At 45.5% G+C, this 10,710-nt stretch overlaps 1 protein-coding gene across 1 annotated transcript in view; it reads left to right on the top strand.

Annotated features, from left to right (window-relative positions):
• Window positions 1-10,495, top strand: part of hs3st1l2 (heparan sulfate (glucosamine) 3-O-sulfotransferase 1-like 2) — a 13,592-nt gene extending 3,097 nt beyond the window's left edge. Inside the window, exon 2 of the mRNA XM_012820338.3 lies at window positions 8,282-10,495. Within this exon, the coding sequence (XP_012675792.1) occupies window positions 8,424-9,368 (945 nt within the window). The 5' untranslated portion in view covers window positions 8,282-8,423 and the 3' untranslated portion in view covers window positions 9,369-10,495. The remainder of the gene's footprint in view (window positions 1-8,281) is intronic.
• The last annotated feature ends 215 nt before the right edge of the window (window positions 10,496-10,710 follow it).

The raw sequence follows: 10,710 nt of genomic DNA, 5'->3' as shown, positions 1-10,710 counted from the left end.
CGCCCTGTGATTCGTAAATGTAATGGGTTCTTCTTTGGCCCATGCTACACCCTTCCACCAAGGTTCGTGAAAATTAGGCTGGTAGTGTTTCCGTAATCCTGCTGACAAACAGACAAACAAACAAACTGCACCCAAAACATAGCCCAAAACCTGCCGAAGGGGAAAATAGCAGCAGCAAAGGTCAAAAACACTATCATCCTGACAGCTGGTACTGAGACGGGTCTGGCCTGGTTCTGGCCCTGACGTGGCCCTGATGTGGCCCTGATGTGGCCCTCACCTCAGTGCCTCCCACTGTCATCCGCCCTCCTTCCCTCAAGGAGAGCGTCCTATCTGGTCAAATCCATCAGTGTGTTTGCAAGGCTAATTGTCTTGTAATGGTCTAACAGCACGAGGCTGGAGGAGGCCGTTTAAGAGGCCTTAATGAAGAGCCCATTCAGTCACAGCGGCCCCAGAGGGCCCTAGTGGCTCCACAGCTCCTTCCAGCTTTAATGACGAGACGACCCTCTGCACAGCGACTCGATGCTGTCACAGAGGCTCATCAGTCATTATGAAGGCCGGGTATGAACGGCCATGCTGAGAGTCTGGTAATAAAAAAGATGAATGCTTATCGTGCTTTAGTTTCTAGACACGCTGGGAGGATGTGTGTTTGAGTAGGCATATCTAGGATGCGTGTTTACTCAAACCAGAACAGCAGAGATTTGTCACAGTAGTAGTTTAGGATAATTTAATGTAGTTATAATAAATATAATATAAATACATTATTTAAACTTTGTGTTTTTGTGTATGTGTGTGTGTGTGTGTGTGTGTGTGTACATTCTCACACACTACCTACCAACTCTCTCTTTTGTAATCGTTGTCTTTCACACACACAGTTCAGTGCCTCCTTGTAGGAAAAACATCTCTCTTTAAGACACATCCACTCTGACGTGTCTAAAGCATATTGCTCAGAACCCTATAATGGGTCGGAAATACAAAACCTCTCCCGTAGATTGGGTGGTGGTTGTCTTTTCCCCCTGCTGTGTTTATCCAGAGGCATCTGCAGACAAGCAGCACTGTCATGCCACACAAAGAAGCGAATAAAAAATAAAAATAGCGGAACAAAAGTGTTTTCTGCAACACCGCTGAGGACCTGCCGAAGAGCACAGAAGAGCGAACAATGCCCTGCACCTGCTGCTCTGGGAACAGTTCCATGCCTCAGCTCGAGGAGAATAGACTTCCTGCACTAATTGGAACCGCAGGAGCGAGTGTCAACTGGCTCCAAACCCTCAAAAGATTCCTGACTCTCTTGCACGCCCTTTTCCCTTCCCATTGCATTATGGTACACAAGGCTCTCAGGGCATTTTATGGCCGTTTGCCATTTTTTTCGGCCATTTTTTCCTACAACAGTCTGTTGAGTAAATTGGGGTATCACATTAAAACTACATGTCCGGTGTTGTCCTTGTTACACTGTGTCCATACCAAAGTGAACGGGGTTATTACTATTTAATAGGACTGTGAAACTGTACTTGCCCAGTCTCCACCCTGAATCAAACGCTAAACTCGGATTTAGTACAATGCACTGGGACACTTGGCGTATCAGTTTGTGACATAATACGCATCAGAACAACCTGTAGCCTGTTATACAGGTTGTGAAATGCAAGAGGGCTTATTTCACTTTGGCAATTCTTTATATATAAATGATGTCTTCAGACGCAACATAAGCTTGCGTCGCCATGTCAACACCACCTCCACCACTACATCACCCGGCTGTTGTCACTGATTGCCACTGAAGCCGTCATTTGGCTGTAATAAGGGGCCAACTGTGGCATCATCTGCACAGCCGTGGCACTGGGAGAGGAGTTAATGTGCTCACTCACTGACGCCCTTCCCTTCTCTCCTTCCTGAACCCTCTCCCCCAGGAAGCACTCCCTCCCCACCTGAGCTTTTCCTAATGAATGGTTGCCATAGCGAGGGAGCAGGTTCCAAGCTGACTGCAGTGTCCAACACACCTTGCTCTGTACTTCTGCTTAGTTGGTTTGAGGTGCATCCTCACCTTCGCCTTTTAGTTGGCTTTTGGAAGTATATATCATTAATTTTGTTTTATGGCCCCTACCCTCATTTGTGACCTCTTGTGTTCTGGCCTTTTCTACGCATCTGGCTGTTCCAGTTTTTGCTCTCTGGGCTATTACTGATCAGAGGCACTCATGGTGCCTTTCCACTATGGGGTAAAACCCCGGTGTCTGGGCACAAGCCTCTGACTGAGGCTGGACAGGGACCATGGCCCAAACGGCCTCAGTTCGGCCCTGGAGTGCGGCGGGGGTGGGGCCGATCTTGGGACTTGGAATGGAATACAACGCAACAATAAAACCAGTTAAATTGATAGGAAACGATGGTTTAGGTTACCTAGCAATTGAAATAACTTTTTGTAGAGAATATCTATCTACAGATAAATCAAGAAAATCAAAATAATTTTTTTCCGACAATTTCATGGCATGTTTGCATGTCAGTTAAATTTATTTTATGCGTACTCGCATAAAACCATTGTAACCAATGTAACCATTGCTGAGCGCTATTTAGAAGTTACTAGCGTCAGTGTTCTCTATTTGCTAATGTCCCCGATATTGCAACTCGTAATGGAAACAAAAGCCAGAGACTATACACCGACGCTTAAGACCAAGGAAAAGCACTGGTGGGAAAAAGCCACCAGTGTGTGTGTGTGTGTGTGTGTGTGTGTGTGTGTGTGTGTGTGTGTGTGTGTGTGTGTGTGTGTGTGTGTGTGTGTATGTGTGTCTGTGACGGATAAAGGTCATCAGTGATCTTATCAGTACAATGAGCCATGTGACTGGTTTGCTTTCTAGCTGCATTTCTCACGTCAGCCTGAATGCCAACATCTTACATGATCATTGTCAAAAAAGTACTAGGTTGGGCAACCTACCATACATATGCTGTTGTGTGATATACTGTGTGAACTCAGTTTGAGCCTCATAGTTCCATGACTAAAACTCAGTTTCAATCTCAGGTCAGCTTCAGCGTCACATAAAATCTGATAGTTTGTGTGTGTGTGTGTGTGTGTGTGTGTGTGTGTGTGTGTGCGCGTGTGTGTGCATGTGTGTGTGTGACAGGGGCATTGACCATGGGGCACTGACTGGGCATCTGCCACTTTAGCTTTATTCCAAACACCCCCACAAGGCAACAGATTACCACTAACATACCCACTGGGCCTCCTCCGCTTACACTGAACTACACGTCAACTTTTTCTTTGACTACACAATGGCGACTGATTGAAGGCAGTTGCGGAATATATGCTGACCCCTGGAGAAATGATTGTACCAATTCTTCTAAAATTGAGCGCCTGTGTTTGTGCTCCCTCTAGCAACTCAAAGTAGGAAGTAATTTGCCAGTTGAACCGTGCTGGAATTGAGCTATCTGGTGGGTTCTGATTGGGGCTGCATAGTTAGAGCATCTGTTAGGCCTCTTTAACACACACATTTAAACATAAAAACACTCTTGCACATTTGAAAACTCACACAAACACACACCCACAATTACAGCTCGTGTCTGCAGCAGTCTGCAAAATGACGCATTTGCCCAGCCAGAACTCTCCGCTCTGGCACAGAGGCAGGCTCAGGCGCCAGGGCCAAGCAGACGGCTGGTTCAGAGGGTACCATGCAGTGGGCACCCTCACGTTCTCTCACCTCTCCTAATCAAAATGGCACAGAGTGCGAAACCTGGTAAACACCAGACAGACAGACATTTGCATGGGGTGCCTGCCAGCCACACAGCCAAGATGGACACACACACACACACACACACAAACCTCGTAATTAGAGCAGATCCCAGATTTTAGGCCCAGACAACTGCCTTCTCCCTCTCTCTCTCTCCAGCCCATCCCCCAAACCCCAAACTAAACCCCCACAATCCCCTACACAGCCTTTACACCAGCACTCATTTCCAGCGCCGCCGCACCGCCAACATGACGCTCATGAAGCACTCTGAGTGGCTGATATGATTGACCTAGATCTTGAAGCCTGTGTGTGTGTGTGTGTGTGTGTGTGTGTGTGTGTGTGTGTGTGTGTGTGTGTGTGTGTGTGTGTGTGTGTGTGTGTTTGTCTGAGAGAGAGAGAGAGAGAGAGAGAGAGAGAGAGAGAGCAATGGAAGAGAGGGGAGTATGAGGAATGAGCCGTCTGAGAGTGAGGGACGGAGAGACTGTTTTCAGGGGTTGGGGGCGTTTAGGGGGTTGGTGGGTGTTAGTGAGCTCCATAAAGAGTCTAATTTGAAACCCAGCTGGATGCCCATGTGCAGAGAGCCATGCTGGTTTAGTGAAGGTCACTGTCTGAACAGAGGACTTAGGGTCTTTTCAGCACCTCCTATCTACACAAGGCCTCACAAGATTCTCTCTCTTTCCTTCTCTCTCTCTCTCTTTGCATTCTTCCTCTCCCCCCTCCACATCCCACTTCTCCACACATAATCCTCATTCACTTTCCATTTCTCTAAAGGAGGGGGGGATTACAGGAGCGGTGCCAGGGTAACTCGGAGGAACTTGCCCCTCCCTCCTCCTGGTTTCAGCATTCTAGAGCTCTCTGTGCATCAGATGAGCTTCAGACTCAATCAGGCCTTAACCTCCAAACCATTTCCCACCCACTGCTCTGGAGATTAGATCCAGATATCAGTTCAATTGGTTCTGTTTCTGGCCCTGATCTGGGTCACATCAGGGCCACATCTGTCCCAGAGCTGCTGTCTAGGTAAACATACAGTAGGGCACATTTCCACTTGAAACCCTGCTGTTTGGGGAAAAGACTCAAAATATTTTTTGGTTCCATCTCTGGGACCAGACCGGGGTTATGCCACAAACGACCTCAGTTTGGTCCTGGAGTGGAAATGTATGAACAGATAGGTACAGTTTGTTCAGGTTGCTTAGCAACATGAATGCCTTAGCTTGTATTTGTAAAGAAAAGCTGTCTACAGATCAATCAAATCAAAAATTACACTGTTTCCAACAATTACATCACATATTTAAATGTCATTTTAATTTTATTTAAAAAAAATTATTCACCCCTGTGTACTCGGGCGACTGTTGCTAAGCACAATTTAGAGGTTTACAGCGTTGATCTTTTTCTGTTTGTAAATGTCTCCGATATTACAACTCCTAAAAAGGAGGCTATTCACTGGTGCTTAAGCCTGAGGAAAAGCCTTGGGCTGGCCCCAGTCTTTAGTGGAAAAAGACCAATAGTCACACAGGGGATTTATGTACATATGCACTAGCTTGCATTCCTTATTGTAACTACATTGTATTTGGGTCAGGTCTATCCTTGAGCTGCTGTCTAGGTAGACGTAGTCAAAGGAGGGGTTCAAGTCTATATCAGCACAAGCTTGCATAACTTATTGTTACTGTATTGTATTTGGGCCAGGTCTATCCTTGAGCTGCTGTCTAGGTAGACGTAGTCAAAGAGGGGATTCAAGTCTATATCAGCACAAGCTTGCATAACTTATTGTTGCTGTATTGTATTGTATCTACTGTAATTGTGTTTGAGAGGATAACTAGCGCAGATATGCATGCATGAAGGTGAGAGTAATGGAAATGACAAAAGTCCAACAGCCCAGGTTTTTAGTGCGACATCAGGATATCATGCTCACATTCATTCACACTGATCTGGCTTCATTCAGTGATATCATTACAAAAACATACGTAGGGACAGCAGTAGAACAAAACATCTTCCTACTCTCTTTGTTCTGTGTTTGGCTCTGTATGTTAATCTGCTGGGTTATGGTGTTATTCTGGGGAGAATACACTGCAGTTCAGACAGAGATGCATCACTTTTTATCCTCTCCCTGCTCAAACAAAGACAAGAGACAAAGATGACAGTGTGTGTGTGTGTGTGTGTGTGTGTGTGTGTGTGTGTGCGTGTGAATGTGATTCCTTGCTGAAAAGGATAATCACCAACTTGAAATGCAATGATAGTCTCTCTCTTTCTTACTCACACATATACACACATAAAGCAAAAAGCTTCTGCTGTACTTTTCTCCAGCATTTTGCAATCATCAGCGGTTCTGTTAAATGATGTGAGAACTTCTTCTCAAGCTGTGCTATAAACTCCAGTCATACAGTCTGCTCCTTCACTATAGATAGAAATAGAAACGTGAAGTTCGGTCATGTGCGGCTCATTAACCAAGACTAAGTCATTGAAGTCTCCATCTGGCCTCTATGAAGGGTCCATCTTTCACCTTCTAGCCACGAAGCATATAGACTACAACTAAGGCACTGAGTTCTTATAGCATTTGCTTTAAACAACAATTCAACAATCATATTTGTTAGAGGAATAGTTTCAAACAAACACTTCTACACGCGAAGGTGGATGTTTTTTCAGATCATGCTGACATAAAGAGCTTTTTTTCCCAAATGACTAGAAACGGAACAAAAGGAAATGGCACCCTTTCATTTTCCATTGGCCGTTATACTGAGCCAAATGAGAACTATACACCGATGCAAAGCAAGGAAATGGAACAACACCCCCCTCCTCAACCAAACACTTTGACTGATGCAACACAGCTGTTAGCACCCCTGCCCTCACCAATGCCTGTTGTCTTTTTTCAACCCATTCCCATAGGGATGAAGCAGAAGCACAACACATGTCCATGTACATGATAGCCCCATAAAACAAACATTTGTAGGCTATGCTGCAGCATCTGTCAACACTATCGTTCTCATAGCCCATATTTTAGCTGAATGAACAGCGACGGACAGCAGCAGTATCAGATGCACGCTTACACTGGAGAAACACATGCACTTGCGATGAAGCCATAATTATGTTTGTTAGATATGGGAATAAACGTACAGAGACATTAGACAGACCTCACAGTCATAATGGGGAAGTTGATGATGCTTGCAAAGATAATGATGATGATGATGGCAAGACTGCCGAAGCACCACAGAGAGAGCGAGAGAGAGAGAGAGAGAGAAGAGAGAGAGAGAGAGAGAGAGAGAGAGAGAGAGAGAGAGAGAGAGAAAGGAATGGAGACGTTTGACGTTGAAAACCCCTTTATGGACCATCACATGGACCATCACATAGATTAAGGACTTCTAACAAGGCTACCCAAACTACACCCACACCGTAGTAAAGGATCACATAAACACACCATCACAAGGTAAACAACAGACTACCATAATTATCAAAGGAATGGAGAGAGAAAGGAAAGAAAAACAGAGAGCCTGGAAGATGGAGGGAGATTGAGATGGAGAGACAAAAAATGGAGAGAGGGAAATGGAGAGAGAGGGAGGGATGGAGGGAGAGAAAGACAATGACCTACAGAAAGATAGAGAGAGATAAAAGATGGAGAGAGATACAAGATAGAGAGAGATAAAAGATGGGGAGAGAAGTAGCAAGAGAGTAGGGAGGAAATCATGTGAGAGGGCCAAGGGGTTTGACACCTGTTTTCCCGAGGGCACAATTACACTAGGTACACAGTAGAGAGAGGGAGAGGGAGAGAGAGAGAGAGAGAGAGAGAGAGAGAGAGAGAGAGAGAGAGAGAGAGAGAGAGAGAGAGCGTGAGAGAGCAGGTCACACAAATATTGCACTCAAAATTGCAAAACCAATTTTTTTCCACTTACCATTTGGACAACATCTGTGTTCTGTTTCGTGAGAAAACAAATCAAAGCCAATTCTGTTCATTTGCAAGAAACATCAGTTACCATTTGACCAAATCTAAAACTCGTTGTTACTTACAACAGTTCAATTGTCCTGGTTGTCCTGAAGGAAGATTCAGGACAACCAGAGCAAGTTATGCGGCTTGATAGTGCTTGTGTTCCCTTTATGTTTATGTCAGTGTTATGTCAAACTGGTCTTACAAAAATGTTTGGGTCCATTTAGATGTTCTTGATCATTTTTAATTTATCTTACTATGATGAATTGTATTATTATTATATGTATAGAGTTATCATTCAGTCTTCATATTCCAAGTATTATATATTGTCATGACATTCACTAAATTCTTTCCAGGATTCACATTCAGTATATGTATATATAAACAGAACTTTTCATATTTTCTACTCCAAAGTCCCGGGTTGGACTCCAAATGTCCAGAAAATTACAGTTGAACAGTTATACAGTTGATTTTCCCCTTTTTGCTTTTTTGGTTGTATGAAAAGGAAGTGTGTGAATGTTTATCTTTTTCTAGGTTCACCTTTGCCTGTGTCCTGCTCCCATGCCCATGGCCTCCCTAGGTTATCAATGCAGATAAATGTTTTTCTCTCTCTTTCTACTCCATAATAATGACATCTCTCTTTTTGTTTCACTTCCCGTCACAGATAGCATCCTAGGGGAGCGACGACAGCGGAGCAGAGCCTGACAGTGTGTGTGTGTGTGTGTGTGTGTGTGTGTGTGTGTGTGTTCCCCCTGGCCCACTTGAGTGTGTGTGTGTGCGTGTGTGTGTGTGTGTGAGACTGCGCCATGCTGTGGACTCTGCTGCTCGCCTTCCTGCTGCTGCTGCTCCTGCAGGCTGAGCTGTGTGTGTGTCTGCGTGAGCTTCGTGCCTCCACCGCCTCCGCCCTGGCCCTGGCACTACCGCCACCCGCCCACACCAATGCCACCGCCCAGCGCCTGCCGGGAGCCATCATCATCGGTGTGCGCAAGGGTGGTACTCGGGCCCTGCTGGAGATGCTCAACCTGCACCCGGACGTGGAGGTGGCCAAGGCGGAGGTGCACTACTTCAACCTAGACGAGAACTATCGGCGGGGGCTAAGCTGGTACCGGGCCCAGATGCCCTTCACCCTGCCTGGGCAGCTGACGGTGGAGAAGACCCCTGGCTACTTCTCAGCCCCGCTGGTGCCGGAGCGTATGTGGGAGATGAACCCGGCCGTGCGGCTGCTGCTGATCGTGCGCGACCCGGCCGAGCGTCTCGTCTCCGACTACACGCAGGTGCTGCACAACCGCTTGCAACGCCACAAGCCCTACCAGTCCCTGGAGGAGCTGCTGCTCCTGGACCATGACGGCAATGGGAACGGCAGGGGCGGGGGACGCATCGACCCGGGCTACAAGGCGCTCCAGCGGAGCCTGTACCACGTGCACTTCCAACGCTGGCTGGAGCACTTCCCCCGCCAGCAGATTCACGTGGTGGACGGGGAGGCGCTGGTCCGAGACCCTTACCCTGAGCTGCGCAAGGCAGAGCGCTTTCTGGAGCTGCCGCCACGCATCATGCCCTCTAACTTCTACTTCAACGCCACCAAGGGCTTCTACTGTCTGATCTCTGCAGGACACGACAAGTGCCTAGACGAGTCCAAGGGGCGGCCGCACGCCCCCCTCAGCCAGAGAACTTTCCACAAGCTGTGTCACTTCCTGCAGGAGCCCAACAAACGCTTCTTCAACCTGGTGGGTCGGACCTTCCCCTGGTGCTGATAGGTCCAGCATAGGTCAAATGGACCTATGTATGTATCTATGTACTACAGATGCAGCAATGTCTGTCTCTAAAAACAGGGGTTTCTAGAATATTTGACTAGGCCTTGAAGGGGTCACCCCTATTAATGTGTGGGTGAGCAAGTCCACGGCTGTGTCCTGGTCACCTAAGAAACTTGGAAATGAGTGTGTTCAACAGCGGAGATTAAAAGCTGCACCCTCATCTTCTTCTTACGAGTCCAATATTCAATAATGTTCTGTGGTCCCAAGGGGACCGCCAATGTAATTACTCAAAAATGACAGAGGATGTTTCCGCAAAAAACTGTGGCGTGCTGTCACATTTTGTTACTTGGTCTGCAGCCTTGTTAGTTTGTGTCTACTTTAATCTGAAAGGCAGGAAACAAGAGCTTGATTTACTACATCTGCTACATCTCAATTTTGGGGAAATATAAACAGCGGGATCCCATAATTCCGATGTAAAACTCTAGGACACCACTTTTAGATATAAGTTTCAGCTCTCCAGGTGTCTGTGATCTCTGGAACTCAACATCGGTCTTTGTCTTTGTTCTGTATTATAAGCTATATTCCATGTGTAAATAACTTCCAGGCTCAGACTTGATGCGCCTCTATGGCCCTACCTGAGGAATGTGTCCATCAGCTCAACTCATATGATTAAAAAAGGAGTCAGTAGGTTTGCAGAAGATGGGCCGACTGAAGTTGGGACAGTAAATATTGTCTACCACTGTTGAACTTTATTTTTGTGGATAAATACGCCCATAAGTGTACATTTCATTTTCTGTTTTGACAGGGAACCTGCGGCTTATCTGACAAATTTTTTTTCAGGAGGTCGATTTAATACAGGAACATTCTATTTACATAAACTAAAGATGTTTGTTACTGTAGTTTTCTGTTGGAGCTCTGTATTTAAGTTGCCTAATGTTCAATGTATTTGAGCACGTCACTGTATATTGCCACTGCATTTCTTTTTACACAATTTCATTTTCTAAATACAATAGCTATTTTTTTTATTAATTTGCAATCATTTTTAAATATACTAATTGAATTTCAGTGCACTACAATGTTTTTTTTCTATTTAAGTGAATAAATCCAGAAGCAGTTCATAAACAGTTGTTAACTTAGTTCACATACAGTCCTTTCTTTGTAATGGTCTAGGCTTAAGAGTTTTCCTTGAAAGGTTTTCAGTGAGATCACTTTTTGCAAAGTGATACCAGTCAACATAATTCTAACCTTGTGTTGCTAATCAAGAAAAAGAAACCCTCAAATTGCTTGAGTTTAAAAAGAGACTACTTTTTTATATAGTAAATCAAAATAGTTGGCAATGGTA

Source organism: Clupea harengus, chromosome 7 (assembly GCF_900700415.2).
Source record: "Clupea harengus chromosome 7, Ch_v2.0.2, whole genome shotgun sequence".
NCBI lineage: Eukaryota > Metazoa > Chordata > Actinopteri > Clupeiformes > Clupeidae > Clupea > Clupea harengus.
This window is presented reverse-complemented; position numbering and strand designations above follow the sequence as displayed.